The 22,851-nt window shown below is 66.6% G+C and overlaps 1 protein-coding gene across 28 annotated transcripts in view; it reads left to right on the top strand.

Moving 5' to 3' along the window:
• Positions 1-22,324, top strand: part of RBFOX3 (RNA binding fox-1 homolog 3) — a 183,023-nt gene extending 160,699 nt beyond the window's left edge. For 15 of the 28 annotated variants that reach the window (XM_075770656.1, XM_075770669.1, XM_075770668.1 and 12 more), the window contains 11 exons: positions 14,517-14,768; positions 15,635-15,772; positions 16,277-16,330; positions 16,856-16,948; positions 18,088-18,148; positions 18,375-18,428; positions 18,718-18,850; positions 19,428-19,467; positions 20,074-20,135; positions 20,415-20,493; positions 21,504-22,192. In XM_075770656.1, the coding sequence (XP_075626771.1) occupies positions 14,517-14,768; positions 15,635-15,772; positions 16,277-16,330; positions 16,856-16,948; positions 18,088-18,148; positions 18,375-18,428; positions 18,718-18,850; positions 19,428-19,467; positions 20,074-20,135; positions 20,415-20,493; positions 21,504-21,548 (1,011 nt within the window). In that variant the 3' untranslated portion in view covers positions 21,549-22,192. Of the gene's footprint in view, positions 1-14,516; positions 14,769-15,634; positions 15,773-16,276; positions 16,331-16,855; positions 16,949-18,087; positions 18,149-18,374; positions 18,429-18,717; positions 18,851-19,427; positions 19,468-20,073; positions 20,136-20,414; positions 20,494-21,503 lie in introns of all 28 variants that reach the window. The other 13 variants (XM_075770677.1, XM_075770666.1, XM_075770663.1 and 10 more) reach the window with 4 other exon arrangements.
• The last annotated feature ends 527 nt before the right edge of the window (positions 22,325-22,851 follow it).

The raw sequence follows: 22,851 nt of genomic DNA, 5'->3' as shown, positions 1-22,851 counted from the left end.
CGGGGTGCACCCGGGTCCCGTGCCAGACCCAGCACGCCGGGTCTCTGGGCTCGTCATCTCGGGGGAAAGGCAGCCCGGGAGAGGCAGTGTTTTCTTCAAAAGCCTCTTTGCTGCATCGGAAATCCCGTCTCCCAGCCAGGCGAACTGCTCCATTTGAGCTTTCAGGAGTTTAAAAATTCATAGCATCCTCACCGCGCTCGACGTGGCCTGCGCGGCTCACCCGGCAGCCGAGGACAGACATCACGGGTGCAAACCCTCCCACCGTGGCGGGGAAGGGCTGGGGAGCGTTTCGGTCCCTCGGGATGTCTGTAGCCTGTGTCCGAGCGGGCTTGCGGCCAGAGCGCGGCCACGCTGGCGGTGGGGATGGCAAGGCCCGGGTCGCTCCATCCGGCACGCTGGAGATGGGGGCTGGCAAAGCCGGGGCTGCCGCTGGTTATACAAGCGCAGCGGCGGCCGCAGGGTGTGCACAGGGCCGGGGCTCACGCGGGGGCTGCTGCAGAAGCCGGGCAAGACGGGTGCGTGATTTATTGCACCCTCCTGCAGGCAGAGGCTGGGGAGAGCTGGGGCTGGGCTGGATTTTGGTTTCCGCTTCCCCAGGCTGTGCTGAGGTTCCCGTGGCCGCTGCTCGGCTGCCCAGGCACGTCTGACACCGAGCAGAAACCGTCCCCGAGCCCCCACCAGTCCGCAGGGAGGTTTTCTGTCCCTCTGAAGGCGGTGCGTGGATGCTCTGAACCGGCAGCCGGTGCGGGGCCCGGAGCCTCTGTTGGGAGCAGGCGGCAGCGTGGGAGATTTCCCTCTCCGGCTGGGATCCCCTCGTCCCCCGGCTGCCACGAGGGGCTCGGCTGTGCCGCTCGCCCCGCGGAGCGCTCTGGCACGGACTGGCTGCGCTGCCTGCCGGCTCCCGGAGCCGCGGCTGGAGGCAGCAGGGGCGGGCAGCATTGCGGGCAGGCGTGGGCTGCCTGCTGCCGGCACCCAGCCGGGCGGTGCACAACTGGAGTTTGGGGTCCCTGGGAAGGAGAAGCTTTTCCCCGATGCGTGGCGCTCTGCACCCAGCAGCTCCCGGTTGCCTCATCGCCCTGTTTGGTTTAATTTGGCCGTCGTGTTTAGCGTCTCTTCCTCCCTGCTCTCCCGGAAGCCTCCTGCTCCTTGGCAGCAGGTCTGGACTCACAAGCCAGAAAGGAGGGTTTTATTAAGAGATTTGGAGTTGGATTTTCACCCAGCTAATGAGTGCGATGGAGGCCAAAATCTCTGTCCTCTTCCCGGCGGTTGTCCCTTGCTGAGGTTCCGCATCCAGCGCTTGAAGACGGGTCCTGGAGCGTGTCGCGATGAGGTGTCAGGCAGAGGGACGTCACGGGCAGCTGCCACGTGGGGAAGGGGCCCAGGGCACACGCTGCCGCCGGGCTCCTCGTCCTGCTCGGCTGAGCAACGGGCCTGCCTGCCGCACGGCGTTCACTCTGCAGCAGTGCTTTACCCCGAGTTCGCCCTGGCTTCTGGACGTGCACGCCGTCAGCCCACCTGCGCTGGAGGAGCGTGCAGGGAGCGATGCTGCCTCTGCCCGTGGGCACGTGCCCGCCGCGGAGCTCGCCTCTGGCCAGCCAGCTTGACTCCCCTGTGCGCAGCCAGAGACGCCTGGAGGGGTTTGTCCGACTCTCCCTGAAGGCGTTGTGGTGTGGGGCCTGGGGGGGGGCCTCGGTTTACACCCCCTGGGTTACAGTTCCCTGCCTGGAGCACGTGTGTGCGCGGCGAGGCAGATGTCCATGTGTCAGACCTGCGGTGGGCAAATACATGTGGGTGGTGCCTGAGTCCCGCGGCTGCAGGGGCCCACGCTGGCCACCGGCTCCTCCCATACCGGGGCACGTATCTGCCTGCGCCGGGCTGGGCTGGCCACGAGCTGGATGGCGACGGAGCCTGCACGCAGTAACTGGCCTTATCCCCTTTGGGCGCGCGCTGTCCCCCCGGGGAGCTTGTTGGCGTTTTCTGTATTTGTCCCCGAGAAGGCCGCTCGTGTTTCGTAGCTCCCCAGCCCCAGCATTTTCAACAGTGCCGGTATTTGAAGGAATGACCAAGTAACATAGTTCTCTGCAAAACTTCAGCGAGCCCAGCGCCAGGGAAAGTCCCGCTGCCAGCGTGCTCCGGCAGAGCGAATGGTTCATCCAAGCGGCTGCAGGTGCCTTGCAGCTCGCCCGGCTCAGCTCCCTCCCCGCGGCTGCCTGGCCGCCCGGGTCCTGGGACCCATGGTTCGTGGCACTCTGCGTGGTGCAGCCACGCTGCATGCAGGAATCGCCCTCTGGCCCTGCCACGCTCCAGCACCAGGGCAGGAGTGGGGGTCCTGGGGGGCCGGGCGGGAGGGGGCTGCCGGCAGGGTGGGTGGTTGCCTGCGGCGGAGCAGCCCGCGCTGGCGGGGCAGGCGGGAGCACCGCGTCCTTCGGTGGGGTTTGATGGGAACGCTTAGCTCTTGTTCAGCAAGGACCTGGGCGCGGAGGGAGATTTGGTGGCTGCGTTTTGTTAACAGAGGAATCGGTCACTGCTTAAAAAGCATCTCCGCTATAATTATAAACAAGCAGCTAATCGCTCGGGGCAAGGTGCGGTGCTGATCTGGAACAGACCCGGGCTCTGAGGCTCAGCGTCAGCGCTGGAGCGTGGCACAAACCCCGGCACGGGCAGTGATGAGCGTGCAGGGCTGGGCACACCTGCAGGTAGACGTACAGGTGGGCTGGAACCCGCCGCAGAGCTGCCCCAAGGTTCCACACGCCATGTCGTCCCCGGTGCCCGCGGTTGCACCGCGCTGCCCAACCCGCGGCACGGGAGGCTCCTCCGAGCAGCACCTGGCCCGCTGGGAAACAGCCTCTGCAAAAGGCTGCTTGGAAAATTCCTTTCCAAAAGGGCTGCTGCCAAGTTTAGCATATTTTTAGGGACCAAGTCTATTCCGAGCAATATTGTAGTGTGTTGCAGCAGCGGGTTCATTTCAAACCTGGTTTCCCCCCCTGCTCACGCGTTGCACAGATGCGAGACCCGGCACAGCGGCTCCCGGCTCCGGCCGAGCGCCCGCACTGCAGCGTCCGCCTTGCTTGCACGGTAGAGGACAGGCTTTAAAGCCGCAAAAAACATGTTTTCCTTTTTTTTAATACATTGAAAACACCGACATTAATTTTAGCTTTGCAAAGCTGGTTTTCCCACAATAGCTGTAATTTAGGCCTACACTGCCTGGCGATGCTCTTTTTATAGGTATATTCCTATTTTAGTACTATAGTGATGGGTGAATGAGTAGATTAAATTAGATTTAGTATCTATCATTCTTTAAAGCATTACAGGCAGTCGGTGGAGGGGTACGGTTTAACAAAGAAGAAAGGCTAATTAGGAGAGCAGGCGCAGGCTGCCCATGCCGGCTCCCACCACCCCCAGTCCCCATCTGCCCCCGACCCGCAGCCGCCCCTGCTCTGGGCCCAGTGTCCCAAAAGGAAAGTGCACTTGAATCCAGATTTTCGTGCGCTGCCCCAGGGCCGGGATGGCTCCGGGGTTTGCAGCCGGGGCTGGGCAGAATGCTGAGCGCTGGGTGCCGGGGCCGGGCACCCCAGGCTCCTCGCTCCTCCGGGGATCTGCAGAGTCACGGCGGTGACTTGGCTCCCCAGAGCTGTCAGCTCCTGCCCGGGTCCTGCTGCTGGCTCCGAACGGGACTCCCGTGCGTGGGCACCTTGTGTCTGCCGCACCTCAGGGACCTCGGCAGCGCCAGCCCCGGTGTGAGCGCGGCGGCTCTGCACGCAGCGGGGGCGATGCTGCCCCATTCCCAGGGCTTGCGTCTGTGAAATGACGGGTTTCGGCGGCGGAGCTGGCGAGCAGTGGGGGCTCCGAGAGGCACGGTGACCTCTCCAGAAAGGACGTTAGTCCCTTAGGTGCAGCTGGTATCGGCAAGCGGGCACACCGGGCAGGCGTGGGGCTGGGCTGCTGGGAGGGTGCAGGGAGGCTTGGGACAGCACCGGCAGCGGGGAGCGCTGGGAAAGGTGCCTTGGCACGGGAGGGAGCCAAATGGCCGAGGAAGGAGCTGGGTCTGCCCGGTGCTGGGACGCCCAGGCTGGGGCAGCGCAGGCTCCGGGCCCCTGGGAGGCCATGGCTGCAGCGTTCCTGCTGGGCACAGCAGCCAGGCCAGCCCGGCCTCATCCAGCCGGGCAGCGGGGTGTGGGGGGCAGGAGCTGGGCTGAGCGGGGAGCGCTGCGGATAAACGGCAGCCCCCAGCTGCTCGGGGAGCAGCCACCCCCCGAACCAGAGCTCGGTGGGCTGCAGGTTGACAGGGTTCGTGGTGGCCACCGCAGGACCGGCATCCCCTGGGGCTGCAGGCATTGCCCGCAGGGGGGTCGGGTGCAATTCCCAAATCCTCTGCAAGCCTTGCTGTCCCCAGCCGGTGTCCCCCTGCCCAGGTTCTCGCTTTGCCTCCCCCCGGCACCTTCCTGAGCATCCAGCCAGCTTCAGCGGTCAGCAGCCACGGTGTCCCCCGGGGCAGAGCCCCCACCCCAGCGGCCTTGGCGTCCCGGCTGCGCTGCATGGATCTTACAGACAGGGTTTGCACAGCATCAGCAGGATTTGCTCCCAGCCCTGTGTGAGCAGCAGTGCTGAGATGTGATCCCTGGCAGCAGTAACCCATTAAACAGAGTGAGACGAGCGCTGGAAGGAGACCCAGCCGGAGGAGGCAGTTTGCAGGGATGGTGCCGGCAGCGGCACTTGGGCAGCCCCCACCTCCGTGCTGGTGCTGCCAGGGTTTTGGTGCACGGGACAGGCCAGTGCTACCAGGGAGGGCAGGTGCTTTGCGGACCTGTCGGGGTCAGCGCATGCAGAGCCGGGTCCCACTCCCACACTCAGACATCTCAACCGTTCCCTCTCCATCAAAGGAGACCCTGCTCCCAGGAGGGCTCCCGTCGGCTTGAAATGGGTGCTGGGGCTGGAGCGTGTCTGCAGAGCCAGGGTCCCCGCGGGGGCTGGTGCATGCCAGCAGGGCTGGGCTGGCGGTGGGGCCTGCTGTGGGATTAGGGGCGGTGGCAGCCGGCGTGCCCGGCGGTGGCCCCGCGGTGCCCCCATGGCGGGGGGGGCCGAGGCGGGTCTGGCTGCTCCCGCTCCCCCTTGCCGGAGCGCCGGGCTTGCAGCACTTTGTCATGATTTTCCCCCGTCTCCGAGCAGCGATCCCTCACCGCTCGCATTACCCGAGTAGAAAATGACACATAAGCTGACATGATTGCCGCGGCTCCCAGCGCCCCGCAGCAGCCCTCCCCCGGCGGCGCGGGGGGGCGGACAGGGCCGGTGGCACGCCGCCTGGCCCCCGGCTCCTCACCCTGTGCTCCCCCCGCCATCGGTCCCACTCCAGCCGAGCTGTGGCGGAGCCGGGGAGGGGACCGGTGATGCGGTGGCAAAGCTGAGCAGCAGAGCACCGTGCCCGGCTGCCCGTGTGCCGTGTCCTGCCCTGGCCGCTCTGCTCCGTGCGCAGCACCGTGCCAGGGACCGCGCTGCTCCCCTGGATCCCCACAGCCTCCTGCAGGTCTCTGTGGGGCTGCGGAGCCCCCAGCAGCACGTGCCCACCCAGTCTGTCAGCACCCTTCAGCCGCTTTTGGGCCCGGCTGAGGCTGGTGTTTACCGGCAGACTCCTGTTCCTGTCCGTTCGCCAAGGCTGGCTGGGGACGTGGCTGGGGACGTGGCTGGGGACGCGCTGCACTGGCGGGGCCAGAGCTCGAACCCCGGGGTCTGGGCTGCGAGCCGGGACCGTGCTGGCTGCATCCCCGCTCCGGCTGCCCGGTAGGATGCGCGGGTACTGGGTGTGCGGCCAGCTCATCCCCCGGCAGCGGGACGGTCGGGACATGCAGGCAAACCCCCTTGTGCAGGTAGGAGCTGCCCGGGCAGGGAAGCGGGGGGAGGCCATGTGGGTCCTGCTTCGGTGCAGGGGTCGGAGAGCCCGGGATGAGCTGAGCTCTGGTCCTGGGATGGGGTCCCCCAGGGGAGCAGCAGTGGGGCTGTCCCTGAGCCCGGAGGAGCCCTGGTGTCGGCGGCGGGGGGGAGCAGCCCCCAGCCTGGGGGGATCCCGCTTTCCCCCGCCGGCTCTGCCCACTCGGCATCTCCCCACCACGGCGCCGGCCGCAACCTTCGAATGGCTCCTGTATAAAATCAAAAATGGGGAGAAAAGAGTGGGAGCAGGCGACAGTGGCAGCTTATTTGTGATCTGCATTGTGTGGGGAGCTCTTAATTAGAGCTAATTAGACTAATTAACTTGCAAATGAGAAACTCATCTTTTTCTCCTTTTCTTTCACAAGAAAAAACAAAAAAAAGATGAACAACAAGATAAATATTGAGGCTAATTACTTTGTACCTGCTGCAGAGCCCCTCCAGCTCGCAGGATGCCCCTCTCCGACCAGCGTGCCTGCCCGACGCGGTGTGCCGTGGCACGCCGTGCCTGTCCCTGTCCTGGGCTCCTTGCGTCGGCTGTCCCCACTCGTGGCTGGTCCCACTGCAGGGCACGGCTGCCCATGTCCCTGCGGTCCCAGGTGATGGAGAGGGACCACCCGCCATCCTCTGCGCCTCCTCATGCCCTGGTGCCAGCAAGGATGCGGCATGTATCCGGGAGCCGGTGGGGACGGTGGCCTCCATGGCACCGGCCATCACCAGGACCCAGCGGCCAAGGCCCAAGTGCCATCCCAGAGCTCGACCCTGGCTGCCGGGTCCTGGCGATGGCCAGTGCTGCAAAGGGCAAGGCACCCACATCGTGCCCTGACACCCTCCTCACGGAACCCATCCCATCCCACCCTGGGACTGGAGCAGGGGCGTTACCTCCACGGCACCACACGGTCCCGGCTGTTTTCCAGCTCTTCCCTCATGGTGTCTCTGGTTTCCCCCTCACGCTGCCGCCGCAACACCCCAGGGGCTGTGTTAGCACAGCTCGGTTCAAATGTCTGATTAGTCTTTAGGAGATCGAGGGGTCAATTTTCCACAGCTCCTTCCTCTCCATTTAACTAATTTAACTGCGCGATTGTTACAAATTTCATTTTATTATAGCCCTGCTTCTCAGTCCAATTGAATTACCAAAATCTCATTTTCTCAGAAGTGCTGAATATGTAATTAGAGGAAAAATTATGCTCCTGACTGCCTATTAGAGAGGGCTGCATGAGAGAGCTTGTCCGGGTGCATACGCAGGTCCGCGGTTCCCCCAGCGCCCACGCTGACCGGTGCAAGCATGCGCACGCTTGCAAGTGCCACGTGCGGCTGTGCCAGAGCCCCAGCGTGGTGGCGGCATGACGGTGACGTTGCCGTGGGTGGGCTCCTGGCTGCGAAGGGCTTTGCAGGAGTAGGACGAGTGTCCGGGCAGTGCTGGCTGGGCTCCTCGGGGACCTGTGAGCTGCGGGGCAGGCTGCGGGGATGGCGGCTGGAGCCAGCGTGGTGCTGGCAGGGGAGGCGTGAGGCCGGTGGACGTGGCTGTTCATCCTGCTATTTGCCGTGTCTTGAGCTGTCTGGATCCAGCCAGGCTGGACGCAGCTGCCGGTAGCTCCAGCAGCACCACACAAGGGCTGCGGCTGCCGGGGAGCCGGCGGGGGCAGCCGGCGGGGGGAGTACCAGTCCCCGGGCAGGAGCAGCCTCTGGGCAGGTGCTGGGAGCGGCTGGGGGAGTGAGCCCAGCGCTGTGCTGGTGCTTGTCTTACGAAACCCAGGGCAGGACTGGGAGCCAGCAGCCCCGCTCTTGGCACTCGCAATGGCCCGGGCACCGTGGCCCCCACTCGCCTCCCCGCACCCGGACCCGCTGGAGGCCCTGGCAGCGACCGTAGCCCTGTCGGCACGTGGCCTGCCAGAGGAAGATGCCTGCTCCTCTCCGGGCCCTGCCCACCTCTGCCTGGGCTGTGACGGCCGCCCACGCGCCATCACTCAGCGGTGCGGGCTGGGACACCCAAAGGTGCCCTGTCCCGTCCAGAGCCCCTCTGGGTGCACTGGGGACGAGGCACCCTGCAGCCCTTCCCAGAGCAGCAGCCGCTGTCCAGACCTCCCGGCCCCCGCGCATGGTGGGGGACAGCGGCTGCCCCCCAGGACCGCTGCAGCAGCAGGCAGGCCAGCCTCCAGCGTGGCTCCGTCACCTGGCGCGCAGAGCCATGCGGTGCGTGGACACCGGTGTCTGCAGCGCTCAGGAGGAGCAGGTAGCTCAGGCGGATGCTGCTGAGGACCCGGGTCCTCTCCAGCCCATCCCCATCCCCGGGCTCTGCAGCCGAGCTTGTCCCTCACGTGCCCACTTGTCCCAAACCCTTCTGTGCCCGTTGGGCACTAAGCGCCGCTGGGAATCCCGGCCAACACTGCGTACAGTGGGTCTGCGTTGCTCCGGCGTGTCTGTAAGAAGAGCTGTGCCAGTGGGGCCAGCCTGGCTGCTGCCCTCCTGCAGTGGCTGCTTGGGGCTGGGACCTGCTGCGGGTGAACCCCGGCAATGCCGAGAGCTGCTGCGGGTGAACCCCGGCACCGCCGGCAATGCCAGGCCCTGCTCAGGAGGGAGAAGAGTGCTGCGTGTTCTGGACCTGTGGTTCTCCCGCTCGCTGCAGGCCTGATCCTGTCATGTCTCCGGCGGTGACGCAGCCTGGTCCCTCCCTGGTGCAGCGGCACAGGTACATGCAAGCCTGGGAGATGTCAGGTGCACCCACATGGGGGGCGGCCGGGACCCCCCCCCAGCCCCCCCGTCTCGCCTCGGTTACACAACATTATCATTTCATAATACTCTGAAATATACATGAAGTTGGCTGAATGCAGATGAAATTGCACCATTTACTTCATGAATATTTCATGCAGCCTCAGCTCCGAAGTTTCCGGCTGGCGGAGCCAGCAGCCGGGGCCGGACCCTGGTCCCCCCCACCCCGCACGGGCAGGTCTGCGCCCAGCGCCGGGGCTGGCCTCTCGTCCCTTCTGCTGGGTGTCGCGTGGCCGCCGGCTGCCGCGTCCTCCCTGCCCGGTCTCCTGCGGGCAGAGGGGAAGCAGCGTCCGGCCCTGGCCGTGCCCTGGCCCCTGGCAGCTGCGGCAGCCCGGGGGGGCTCTCGGGGCTGAGGGGCAGCTCCCCTCTCGCAGGGTCCTGGCACAGGGGAGGGGGGCAGAAGGTGCCGGGACAGTGCGTGGCACCTTGGAAAAACGGTCTTTTTCCCACGCCAGCAGGCTGCCCTGCCTTCCCCCCACTCCTCCTCCTCCTCCTCTCGCGCCGTCGCTCCTGCCCCTCGGGTCCTGCCTGCTCTCTCCAGCCCTGCTGCTCTTTGCAGAGCTCCCCGCTGGAGCATCCCCGGCAGATGCTGTTAGCAGGCTCTCACCCCTCCCCTGCCTCCCCACTAATGAAGACATTAAACGCGGCGGCTGCTACCTCTGGCCTCTGCAGCTCCTCACCTCCTTTCGCAGCTCCTTCCCGAGGGGGTGATGCCCCCGTTGTCCCCCCCCAGCTCCCACTCTGGGGAGGAGAGGAGAAACAACCCACCGCCATGTCCCGCCGGCCCCCGCAGAGGACAGGGCTGGTCCCTCCTCGGGCTGAGGATGTCCCCGCAGCGAGCACCGACCCCGCTCCCCCGCTGCAGCCTGGGGCTCTGTGGCTGGTGCCTGCTCGGGGCCGGGCGCGCTGCTTTGTATGGATGGCGCAGCATTTTGGGTAATGAAATATTCACAGGTCAGTGATTCCTTGAGAAATGACGGGGATCAGTCAATTCCTTTTCAGGGAGTAATTTGCTTCCCCTTCACGGCCTCTCTTTCATGTTGACAGTCATTAGCATGAGCGAGCGGCTGGATCGAAGCGGGGACGTTGTGGCTGTCACGCAGATGAGCCGTGCCGGGCACGGCCTCGCGTCAGCCCGCGGTGATGGCACAACCGCGTGGCCCCTGGGGGGCACGCGGGCCCTGCGAGGACCCTCCTGCCGCCACCGGGGCATTTGCCGAGCCCGTCTCTGGCGCCCGGCGCAGCACGGCGCTGCTACACCGCCCTGCTCCGAGGCAGCGGGCGTGAGGGTGGGTGCTCCCATCGGCCTCCCTGCGCGCTGCCCCAGCCCGACCCGGCCCTGCGTCCTGCACGGCGTCCCGCCGCAGCAGCGTGCCGCAGACCTGTTGCAGCGGTGAGCAGCTGCCCTGGCGCAGGCGGAGCGGCAGAGTCGGCACCCTTGGGGAATTGCTTAACACCCTTCTCCTCGCTCGGCTCTGACCTCGGGCTGGCTTACCTTGCGGCAAGGGGACGCCCTGACAGTGAGAGAGCAAACAGGAGCCAGTCTGGGTCAGGGTAGCGTGCTTCCTGCCTGCACTGCCTGCGCTGCCTGAACTGCCTGCAGGGTGTGCTGCCTGCTGAGGCTTTGCAGCTTGGAGGAACATCTCAGCGGCCTCCTTGGATGCTGTGCTGTGGCTAGGACACCGGCCCCTCGCTGCACCCCTTGGCGGGTGACTGGTTCTTGGTGGAAGGAGCGGGACAGCCGCAGGCATCGGGGACCGGAGCTGGGCTGGCTGCCCACACATCTGCTCTGCCTTTGCTTCGTGGAGACCCGCAGCTGCAGGGTCCTTGCCGTGTGCTGCTCTCGGGGATCCCTTCTCGCTGGCGGTGGGGAGGTGGGTGGTGACGGGACTGTGGCCCCTCCCGAGCTGCTCCGGGGCTTGGCACACCGCTGGCCAGCCAGGCTGCACGTGCCGTGCCCAGGCGGTGCTGTGCCGGGACCAGGCGGTGCTGTGCTGGGACCAGGCGATGCTGTGCCGCCCCGGCACCCTGTGCTGGCAGCACTGGCCCGAGCGAGGCGTGCAGGAAGGGGACGTCCGCAGGCAGAGCTGGCCGGGCCGAGGGTGCCCTGGGCTAGAGAGGAGAGCAGGGACAGGCCGGCCCTGCCGAGGCAGTGGGATGGCCGCGAGGCTTTTGGAAGAAACGCTGGGCACGTTCGTGGCGGCCGCGGGGTCACAGGGGAGGGGAGCGGCCCCCCCGACGGGCTGCTGCCAGGTTGTAAGTAAGTCATGACCGTGTGTGCAAGCAGAGGCTCTGGCTGAGCGTGGGCACGGCTCGCTGGCTGGCCTTGCAGGGCCACCGTGGGGCTACCACGCTGCCCGTCCGTGGCTGGAGGTGGGTGGCGGTGGGTGACGGTTGCTCATGAGTGGTCGATAACTCAGGGGAGCTCGCACGCTGCACCTTCGCACCATGCCGGCAGGACGCCCGTCGCGGGTGAGGCGTGGCAGCACGTTGCAGGGTGCTCAGGGCCAGCGGGTGCCCTCTCGTTAGTGCGGGCGCTCTGCACTCGGCTAATTGCTCAGACACATCCTCTGCGTTCGGGGGCTCCTGATGCGTTATTTTCTTAAAAAGGAGCAAATGTTAAAAATGGCGTCGTCAGCCTCAAGCTGACAGGCACAATCACCAAAGTGCGGCATCGGCAGGAACCGGCCCCACGCGCTAAATGACTTGAAAGGAAATGGCCTGGATTGTGCTGAGGAGGCAGAGTGCGGTGGGGAGAAAGCAAGTGGAGCAAACAAAAAACTTCATTAATTAAAGAAACTCGTTAATGAGGGACATTTAATCAGCTAAAGATGATATCCCCACCCCCTGCCTGCTGCGGCAGCCGCTGCGCAGGGCTGGTGGCATGGGGCTGAGCTGCGGGCAGGGCAGGGCAGGGGACGCTGTGCAGGGGACCTCGGGTCCCGCTGGCTCTGCCCCCCAGGGCTGGGCTCGGGGAGCAGTGTCCCACAGCTAGCTGGATAGAGCCGCTCTCGGGGGGCTCCCCTGGCCCCGGGCTCCTCGGTGCGGTGCTCTGCCAAGGAGCCGGGAGGCAGCAGGACACCGGCCAGCCTGCGGGACGCAGCAGCGTGTGCCGGGCTGCCCGGAGCCACTTCTCCCCTTCACAGCGAAGGCCTCGACTCCCCGTGCCAGCCTCTCTGCTGCCATCCCCGGGGCCATGGCGTTTGGGCACAGGGCCGTACCGCAGCCCTGCCGGTGTCCCGCCCGGGCAGCACAGGTGGTAGGGTGCTGCTGGTCCCTCCGTCCTGTGTTAAATCCTGCCTGATTTGCTCCGCACTCGGTCTTGGGCACTGCACTGGTCTCCTGTCTCATTTACTAAATGAGGGCCATGGGCCATTAATAATCAGAATTTCTTTTAGTGCGAGTGTGGAAAGCCGCCTCACGAAGCGCCGTGTAGGAGCATCCCCTGCACCCCCCTGGGCAGGACACGCGGTGTGCGAGCACGGGACATCTGTCAGAGCCCCCCGTCCCTGGCACCCCCGGGCCGGCACTGTGCCGCGGGCTCCCCGCAGAGCTGGGCACCCCAAGCTGGGAGCACCCACTGCAGGGTGTTGCCATCCGGCTGCCTCCCCTGGGGCGCAGAGGTGGGTCCCCAGGACCACCCAGGCTCTCAGTGCAAGGAGGGGCCCAGGGAGGGGGCTGCTCCTGGTGCCAGCTCAGGGGCTGCCGTGGGGCCGGGGCCCCAGTAACCCTCCTGGGAGGAGCAGAGGGGCCCTGGTCCTTCCCGGGGTGCCCCCGGATGGGGCTTTTCCCACACTGCAGGCAGCCCAGAGCAGGACGCAGGCAGCGCAGGGTGCGGAGACGAGCAGCAGCCATTTCCCCATGACGTCGACAAGCATCTCACAGCCAAACCCGTCGCCATCCCTCTCCCCACAGGGCCCTCGCCCCCAGCAGCCCCCCGCCACCGAGCCGAGCAGCCCCATCCTTGCCCGGGGATGGATGGGCAGCGCTGGCGGGAGGCAGGCGCTGGGAGCCGTAGATCTGCGCCTCTGCAGCACCAGCAGCCCCAGCGACAGCGAGCAGCAAAACAGGGGAACCTAATGGTCCCTGAATGAAATAATACTTGGGCTGACAAGCACTGCGACAGCCCTAATTAATAACAGATATGAACGTGGCTGTCGGGACAGGCTGGCGAGGAGCCAGCGGGGCCCAAGGCCCGGGCAGGTGGGGACGGTCCCTGCCCCGGCACCCGTCTGCGTCCCCCTGCCCGCTGGCTCTTCCTGCCTGGGCAGCAGTGCCCGTCCCCGCTGTGACGGTGGCTGGTCCTGCCTATGGTGACAGCAAGGACGAGTGTCCAGCGCAGAGCACGCAGGAGTGCTGCAGGCTGCTCCGGCTGCTGGCTCCGTGCACACAGGCAGGGAGGGTCGGGCGCTGGGCGTCAGGGATGCAGGCAGGGAGGGTCGGGCGCTGGGAGCGTGACCGCAGTGACCGTTTGGTGTCTGCCCGCTCCCCGGAGCAGGCTCACACCCTGGGGCCGAGCTGAGCGCAGGATGGAAACCCTTCAGCGTGCGAGGTGGGGTTTGCCCCTGCGGCGCAGGCAGGAGCGTTGCCAGGCTGCCCGGCTCGGGGGCAGTGCTGGGGATGGGGCTGTACCGGCCTGCGACATCGGCAGCCCCGGGCCGTGCTGGCAGGTGGATCTGGCTGGTGCGTCCCCGGGCAGCTGAGTCAGCATGGGAAGGCGCTGGCGAGCCTGCCAGTGACTTGCAGATCTGTAGCGGGATTATTCACACTGAGTTTGCATGTGGTCCCCACCGTGCCCCCGCTGTCTCCCTCACAGGCACGACGGCCCTGCCGGCTGGGGGTCAGGGGCTGGCAGTGCAGCCCCCCCGCCTCCTCCCTGACATCCCTCCGCACCATAAATCGGCCACACACACAATTAAAGAGCTTGTCTCCACGGACTGAGCCGCAGATGTATTTCATGGGCGAAAGGCTGCCGCGGCGGGTTGTAAAGCATCCGAGGGGCTGCTGGCACTGCCCTGCGCGCTGGCTGAGGCATTTGCAGCCTCTCAGCTGCCGACGGGGGCTGCTGCCGTGCGCCACGGTGGGCGTCTGTGTGTGGCAGCGGGTGCAGCACACACGTGTGCAGGGGGGAGAGCCTGTGGGTGCACGCGGGGCTGTGAGGATGGACAGCGGGTGGGCGTGCAGGAGAGGTGCGTGCTGGCAGCCCCACGCCGTCCCTCCGCAGGCGATGGGCAGCCCTCAGCCCGTGGCGCAGGTGCAGCTCACCTCGTTTGACCAGGGCGGCCAGGCCGGCTGTGTTAGAGCAAAGGGCCTAATCAAATATTTAGCAGTTAATTGATTCCTGTCTGGTGTTTGCCAAGGGCCCTGCTCTCCCTGGCTGCCCCTCCCTGCCTCCCCAGCCCTGCTCCCCGTCACTGGCACCCCCGTCACCAGGACACTGGGTTTGCTGCTGGTGTGCACTGATGCTGTGCAGCCCCCCCGGAGCGATGCTGCCAGCCTGGCTTTGCTTTGCCCCACGTTGGGCTCCAAACCCAGGGCTGCCCTGGTTTCCTTCCCGAGGAAAGGGCGATGTGCAGGCTCCCCCCACGCCAGGCAGGGCCCCGGAACAGGAGAGGATGGGGGCTCGGCAGCAGGCGATGCACCCCAGGAGCTGCCGTGGCACAGACAGCCCTGGGTTTGGGGGGGGATGACACCAAAGGCTGGGGCGTGGTGGGGCTGGGGGGCCTGGGTCTGGCTGTGGGGACCAGGACCCCTCCCTGGGGCAGGTCACAGCCCAGGCACCCCGGGGATGTCGGTGGGTAAGGGGGATGGTGCTGCTCTCTCGGCAGGGTAACCAGGACGCCACGGCTCCACCGGACGCGATGGCTCAGCCCTACCCCCCGGCCCAGTACCCCCCACCCCCCCAGAATGGGATCCCTGCAGAGTACGCACCACCGCACCCCCACCCCACACAGGACTACTCGGGGCAAAGCACAGTACCGGAGCACGCCATGACCCTCTACACACCAGCACAGAGCCACGCCGAGCAGCCGGGCACCGACGCCAGCACACAGTCCATAGCAGGGACGCAGACGGTACCGGTAAGGGAGCAACGTCCAGGGGCCGGGTGGGGGTCCGAGGGCAGCGCCGGAGCTGCCGGGAGGGGTGCTGGGGCAGCACTGCTCGCCTGGCTGCGGTGCCTTGGGGCACTGGGCTGGGTGCCCCCGCCACGACCACTGGCTCTCTCCCTCGCGGCCCCCCCGTCGTTCCTAATCACTTGTAATCTACCTGCTTGGCTGCCTTCCCACCAGATAGCTTCAATTACGGGGTTGTAATGCAGCGCCGGGGAAAGTGCTGAGCAGAGCACTTCCCAGCCCGGCCCAGCAGCCCCGCGTGAGGGGTCTGCCACCCCCCGCCCTCAGCACACCCCTGTGCCGCGGTCATGGGCACCATGCCACTGGGTGACCAGAGGGACACAGGCCAGTGCGAGGCCACCCAGTGCTGGCTGGCTCTCTGCAGCGCGTTGCCCCTCACCCTTTCCCAGGCCTCCCCCTCCCCGAGGGTGTGCACCTTGCACCCCCACAGCGCTCAAGCCCCCCAGGTCCCCGGCATCGCTTGTGGGGCAGGTGATGCCCTGGCCCCGCTGGCTGAGGTGGGGAGGTGCACGCAGGGCCGGTGGCCGGTTCCCCACACCCTGCAGGCAGAGATGCCCCCCAGCAGCCCCCCAACTTGCCGGTCTGCGCGGGGGGGTGCAGGGAGCACTGGGACCCCCCCCCACACCCCTCCCAAGAGTGGGGCTCCTGCGCTGCACCAGCTGCTGGCGGGGAGACCTGCGAGGTGCTGCCCAGAGCCTGGGGAGCTGGCCAGGCCAAGCGCAGGGGAGGGGGACAGTCCCCAAGCCCGGACCCCACCAGGGGACGCCGAGCTGGCGAGGCCGGGGGCTGACGGCCGGCGGTGCTTCCCACAGCAGACAGACGAGGCGGCACAGACAGACAGCCAGCAGCTACACTCCTCAGACAACACAGACAAGCAGCAGCCCAAGAGGTTACACGTCTCCAACATCCCCTTCCGATTCCGGGACCCCGACCTGCGGCAAATGTTTGGGGTGAGTCCAGCCCCGTCCAGCCACCCGTGTCCCACTGCTCTCCGCTCAGGCGCTGCCCTGTGGCGCTGAGGGACTCGGGCGCTGTCCCGTCCCCGGGGCCCATCCTGCCCTGCCCAGCCCAGCCAGCAGCGTGCCCAGGTGCCTCCGTGCCGCTGCTGGCCGGGACGGGGCTTTGCAGCACTTGCACCCTGGCTAACAGCAGGGCTGTCGGACCAAGGCCCATGCATGGAGGGGGGAGCGACACAGAGCTCTGGTCCCCCCCCTTGTCCCCTTCCCAGCCCTCGTTAGGTTTCAGAGCAGTGCAGGCTAATGAGATTTTGGGTGACGCCCAAGGCCTGGAAGAGGATGCTGCGGGAGGGATGGGGGCCGTGCTCGGGCTCTCCCCTGCCCCTGGGTCTGGCCCCCGAGGCAGCCCCCTGCCCATCGCTGTGCCGGCAGCCCCGGGTGTGGGTGCGGGGCCGGGGACTCCGTGGGCACTCACCCCTCTGTTCTCCCCACTTGCAGCAATTCGGGAAGATCCTGGATGTGGAGATCATTTTCAATGAGCGGGGCTCCAAGGTGGGTACTGCCTGTGGCCGGTGCCGTTACGGCGAGCCCTGGGGAGGGGGCCAGGTGGAGCCAGGATGCCCGGGGGCTCCTCTGCCCGCTCTTCCCTCCTCTCCTGCCCTGCGGGACCCAGGCACAGGGTACCCCATCTTGGTGCAGCCCCGTCCCACTGCCCTGCGCCGGCTGGGGGGACCGTGTGGGTCCCTGCACCCCGAGTGCCCGAGGGAGGGGAGGTCTCACTCTCCCCCCCGCACAGGCAGCTCGTGTCCCTGTGTGTGTGGATGTCTCTGTTGTATCTTCCCTGCTTTCTGTGCCCTTCTCCCAGACTCTTCTCCCAGCTCGCGGGTGTTGCTGGGGCCTCAGCCGGGACCCCCAGACCCTGCGGGGGCCCCGACCCAGGCTCTCTATCTCTGCACTGCGGCAGCCTCATCTCCTGCACCAGCTCTCCTGATTCACCCCCTCTCTCTCTCTCTGTCCCCGCACCCTCTCTCTGTCTCTCTCTGTCTCTTTCTTTCTCCTTTTCTCCTCTGCTCACAGGGTTTTGGGTTTGTAACTTTTGAAACTAGCACAGATGCCGACCGGGCACGGGAGAAGCTGAATGGCACCATCGTAGAGGGCCGGAAGATTGAGGTGCTCAGATAAGTGTGCTAGTGCCATGCCTGCGTGTGCGTGCGTCCCCTCCGCCCTGCCGGGGGGCTGCAGGCAGGGCAGAGCTGCCCGGGGACTGCGGGCAGGGGACGCTTTGGGGCAGCCCCGGGTCCCGCCCTGGTCCCGCATGTCCCGGGGGAGGCTTGCCCGGCACGTGCATGCGTCCGTGAATGCGGCACAGGAGCATGTGTGCCGGCTGCCGGGAAGGTTGTCACTTGGCCCAAGGAGCGTCCGGCTCAAACGAACCTCCCGCGTGCAGGGAGAGCTGGGGCACCGGCCCAGGCTCTGGCTGCGTTTTGCCCGGTTACAGAAGGGTCTGGCGGACCCCAGCTGCCCGCAGCCCCCCGTGCCCGCTGCCCAGCCGCCCTGAGCTCTGCTGGGAGGAGAGGGGCTCTCTGCTCCACGTGCCGTCCCCACCTCCCCTGCGCCCGGGGGGGGAGGGATGCTGCGCAGGGCTCCCACGCCTGCTGTGCAGGCAGCTGCCGCACTGCCTGGTCCTCAAGGCTTTTATTTCTTCAAGCCAGGCAGAGGGATCAGGCTCTCCCCATTTGTTGGCAGCACCTTGCTGATCACCGGCAAGCGGTGGGAAGCGGGGCAGCACGTGGCAGAGGGAGCGGGTTGCAAGTGTGCTGAGCGCAGGGAAGGGCAGCCTGGCAGGGCACAGGGATGCCCCGTGGACGGGCCCTGCCTGTCAGAGAACGTGGTCCAACAAAGCCAGGCAGGAGCGACCTGGAGTTCTGCTGCAAGCTTCTACTTACTGCAGACAGGGTCAGGCGTGGGGTGGGGGACAGGAGGTGGCCGAGCCTGGCGGCGGCACGTCGACACTTGGCCTGAGCACCACAGCGGTCGGGGCATCAGCCACCAGCCTGAATGATGCTCATCGTTGGAGCTGGGGCAGGAGCTGGGAAGCTGGGCTGGCCAGGGGTGCGGGCAGGACTGCGTCATGGCAGGGTGGCTGCAGGCAGAGATTCCTCCCACGCCTCCTCGCGTGGCCGGCATCCTTCGCTCCGGCATCTGAAGCAGCAGCAATGCGCGCCGAGTGCAGCCGAGCGGGCCCTGGACTGCAGCCTTGCCAGCCCTGCTGCCCAAAGGCGCTGAGCTCCCGTCCCCTCTCTCTGCAGGTGAACAACGCCACGGCCCGGGTCATGACGAACAAGAAGTCTGCCAACCCCTACACCAACGGTAAGGACCAGCGCGAGGAGAGCCGGAGCTGCGGTGGGCAGGGGCATCCCCAGGCACCCACGCTCCCGGGCTCAGCTCCCGCAGCAAATGCCCTCCGCACCCTTGGGCAGACGTGAGCGCGGCGCAGCCCCCCCGGGCACCCCATGCCCTGTGTCTGCCCAGCCGGGGGTGGGGGGAGCGCTGCACGGGGGGTGCCCCTGGCCTCACCATCTCTCCATGCCCACAGGCTGGAAGCTAAACCCGGTGGTGGGAGCAGTCTACGGCCCCGAGTTCTACGCAGGTAACGTCAGGTCGGGGACGGCCCTACCGCAAGTCCCCCCAAACGCTGGCTCTGCATCATGTCCGACCCCACTGCCGCTCTGAGCAGCGAGCGGTCCCGACCCCTCTCCCCAGCCTGCACAGCTCCCCCCGCCCTGTCCCCAGACCCCCCGTGGGGCCATGTCCCCAGCAGGCCCTGGGGACAGAGGCAGGCTCTGGCACGGGATGCCTCACGTTGGCTGCAGAGCTCCCAGCCAGGCACTGTCAGGAGCTGCTGCGGAAAGCCCACGTTTGTCCTTTCCCTCCTGCAGTAACGGGGTTCCCGTACCCCGCCACGGGGACAGCCGTGGCCTACCGAGGGGCACACTTACGGGGACGAGGACGCGCTGTCTACAACACCTTCCGGGCTGCGCCGCCTCCGCCGCCCATCCCCACCTACGGCGCGTGAGTACCTGGGCGGCACGGGGCACTGCCTGCCTCGGGGCACGGGGTCCATTTGCTGCCCTGTTACTCCGATTGCTGCCATCAGCATCAGCAACGCCGGGCTCTCGCGCTTTGGAACGGGCTGCAGCTCCCCCGGCACCTGCCTGGCCTCGGGCTCTGTGAAACCCCCCAGGCTGCTGCCCCTCGGGGTGACCCACGGGCTCACCAGCCTCCTGTGCCCCAAAGCACGGGCGGTTCCTCCAGCTGCGTCCATTGGTTTAACGGGAATGCTCTTTCTCCCGGCACACACGGCCGCTCTGGTGTCAGGCACGGCCGCAGTGATTTGCGGCCGCTCAGTTGCCGCCGGGGGTGATCGTGCCCCAGACTCCTCCATCCCTGTGGCATCCCCTGCCCTTGGCCGTGCCCTCCGCTTGTCCCCATGTCCCTGCCAGGAGTCCCAGCCCTCGGGCTGCCTGGACGGCCACTCCTCACCCTCGGCTGCGCTGCTGGAAGCAGCTCCTGTGGTTCGCTGGCTTCACTCCGGTCCCTCTCAGCCAGCGCCACAGGCCAGGCTCTGACACCTCCGTCTCGTTTGCAGGGTTGTCTACCAGGACGGGTTCTACGGAGCAGAGATCTACGTAAGTGCCGTGCCCGGGTCTGCGCCGGGCCTGGGACCCTGTGCCGGGGTGGGGGGCGAGCAGCTCCGCGTTGGGCTCTTTCCCAGCCAGTCCCTTTCCCTGGGGCGGGCAGCCAGAGCCCAGGCAGAGCGTGGACGTGAGCGTGGACGCAAGCACGGCTCCTCTGGAGCAAGCAGGGTGGCACTGCGCGGGTCCTGTGGCCCCAGCCGGGCCCCTCGCGGGATCAGCACCACGTGGGATTTATGGCCTCGGCAAGCGCCGGTGCGCTGTCTTACACTGGCATTTAACCTCCATATTTAAGAAGCCACTGGCGATATTTCAGGCGGGCGGCTGAAGGATTTATCTAACGTGACACCTCATTAAAGTGATCAGGGACGTGACATTCTCTCCTCTGGAAATTTAATTTTTTAAGGTTAATGTTTGTGAAAGCCCCTGGGGAATGGTAATGAGGCTGGTGTGCGCCTGGTGGTACGGGCACCGGTTCCCCACAGGGTCCCACCGCTGCTCCGTGGCAGTGCCCAAGGGGTGCCCCGCTGCCCCGGCCCCCCCGAGCCTCCCCCGGTGGGTGCCGCCCTTTCCCTGATGGCAGTCTCTCCTCCGCTGCAGGGGGGCTACGCCGCCTACAGATACGCCCAGCCCGCAGCAGCAGCGGCAGCATACAGCGACAGGTAAGCACCGCTGCCCCACGGGTATCGCTCCGGGGCTGGGGGGGAAGCCCCAGTTCACCCCCTGCACCGCCCGGTCTGACACACCCCAGCTTTTGTGTCCCACAGGACAAGGACGGAGCCAGGCACGATGAGGGTGTCCCGCGAAGCAGGAAGGTCCCGGGGGGGACTCCCAGGCACACCAGGGGAAGCAGCAGCAGCAGCCGGGGAGGAGGGGGGCTGCTGAGGGGAGACAGGACCCCATCCCCGGTCACTAATGCCCACCATTGTGTTTGCTTCTAGTTACGGCAGAGTGTATGCAGCGGCAGACCCGTACCATCACACCATCGGCCCCGCCGCCACATACAGCATCGGCACCATGGTAAGAGCAGCCCCCGCGGCCTTTCTTTGCTTCCCGGCGTGAGCTGCGGCCAGCCTGGGGAGGGGGCCCCAGCACGGCTGGCACGGCAGCCCGGGGAGCCTGCGGGGTCGAGGGCAGGTGAGGGGTGCGGGGGCTGCGGGAGGAGGAGACGGGAGCTGGCGGCAGTGGCAGGAACAGCGCAGCCCCTGCCTGGCTCTGTCCATACGAAGGCAAGAGAGGAGGGCCCCCCCACCCCGTGCCTCCGCCCCATGTACCCCGTTACACCCCGCCAGCGGCCGCCCTGCACAGTCCTGCCCGCACACGCCACTTCCCGGGGGCCCAGCTGCCCCCTGCGCCAGCTGCCTGGGCAGCCCCCCAGGGCTCTGCCTGGGGACCGGGACCCCCTTTACCATCGCTGGCGTGCAGCCGTGCGCAGGGAGCACGCGTGTGCGTGCCAGCGCCTGCAGCCCACCCACACGCCACGGCTTTTAGCTAGCTTCACAACCAGCATCAAAGATGAAAAATCCCACTCATGGACAGGATCTCAAAGCCAAACCATCTTTTTCTTCCTTTTTTTCAACCCGCTCACCCCCGGCTGAGGCTGGGCTGCCAAGCACCCCTTGGCACCCCCAGCCCTGGGCAGCCGCTAGCGAGGGGCCGTGGCCCCTCCGTCCCGCAGGGATGGGCAGGGTGGGTACCAGCCCAGTGCCGCAGCAGGGACAGGGACAGGCTCCTCCGTCGTCTCTGCAGGCATGAGGAGGCCTGGCCACGGTGCTGCGTGCTGGGGACACCAGGGCTCGGGGCACCCTGCAGCCCCTGGCCCACGCACCACCCCAAGGCAGTGCCCGTGGCCGTCCTGGAGCCCGGGCAGCGCTGGGCACTCTCGGCCCTGCCCACCCCTCACATCTCAAGGACAAATGATTTGGTGCCATTTCAAAGAGAAGAAAAAAAAAAAAAAAAAAAAGGGAAAAATTGGGCTTTGCCTCTCTCTCGAATACTGATTGGCTTTTTTTTCATCTTTGATGTTGCAGGCTAGTCTATACCGAGGAGGGTACAGCCGCTTCACTCCCTACTAGCAAGACAGACACAGCCCCTCCCACCACTAACACTGACTGCTCACTAGCACCAAACCAAACCAGGCAGACAGAGCCGAGGCCGAGCCTCTGGAGGAACCGCGGGCCCTGCCCGGGCGGGCTGGGGCTGGGCTCCGCTGCGCCTCGGCAGCCCGCACCCGTAGGGTTACCTCAAGCCGCTCCGTCCCGCCGCCCGCCCGCGTCTCCTGCACCGTCCGCCTGCCCCGGCCCAGCCCTGCGCCTCGGTGCTGCCGAGCGCCGCGGGACCCCGGGCGGCTTCTGCCCGCGGCATCCCTGGGGAGCGCGGGGAGCGGGGCTGGCCCTGGCCCTGATGGCACCCTACTCCCAGAGCCGTGTTGCAGGGTCCCCGGGCAGCTCCAAGGGTGCTGCCCTTGCTGGGGGTGCAGAAGGCTCGTCCCCACCGAGGCAGGGGAGGATGGGCTGCCTGCAGGCGTGGGGGGCACGGTGCTGACGGCAGTCCCGGAGCAGCCCCTCTGCTCCACTGTAGGAGAGACAGGAGCCGGCGGGGGCTGCTGCATGCTCCTCGGGGCCGGGCGCGGAGGAGCTCCAGTGCGGCACGCGTGGGGTGCGGTGCGGGGCTCGGGGGCTGCCCCACACACAGCTCCAGCGAAAGACCTGCCTCTCTGTTTCTGTTGTAGTGAAACCGCGGCCATTTCCTTCTGGGACCAGGAAGGGCAAAAAACAAAAAATACATACACACACACAAAAAAAATAAAAAATAAAAAAATTAAAAGCAAAGCAACAAAAAAAAAAAAAAAGCAAAGCGGCAGCAGCCAACTGAAAGTCCCATCCCGTCCACACACGCACCGAGCGAGCGAGTCCCGGAGGAGCGCCGCGGCGAGCAGGGACCGGCCGGCCGCATCAGAGAGGCCCCCGGCCCCACAGCCCGCAGCAGGGAGGGAGAGCCAGGGGGCCGAGCGGAGGGGCCTCCGCCCACCCAGGCGCAGGGCCTGGGCACCACGTCTTCCTTTCAGCCCCGGCGCAGCGGCACTGGGGGTGCCAGCTCCGGGCACTGCGGTGCGAACGCGGCTTCGTGTGTCCCGAGCGCCGGCGCTTGCCGGTCATCAGCGTGTTGAGTGTGCGAGGCCTCGGCTCCCACGTGGAGCTGGGGCGGCGGCGCAGCCGCTTTGCCGAGGCGCTGGGCGTTGCAGGGGGACAAGCCTCTGCCTTTTAAAGGGAATTTTTGTTAAGAGGAGCTTGCAACTCGCTTGCGATCCCCTTCCCCTCCTCCCCTCCCTCCACCCCCTGACGCACCCGGGGCTCCCACCCCGCGGGCAGCAGCCCT

The sequence above is a fragment of the Balearica regulorum genome, chromosome 18, assembly GCF_011004875.1.
Source record: "Balearica regulorum gibbericeps isolate bBalReg1 chromosome 18, bBalReg1.pri, whole genome shotgun sequence".
NCBI classification, from domain to species: Eukaryota; Metazoa; Chordata; class Aves; order Gruiformes; family Gruidae; genus Balearica; species Balearica regulorum.
Note: the sequence above shows the minus strand (reverse complement) of the source record. Positions and strands in the feature narration are given on the sequence as shown.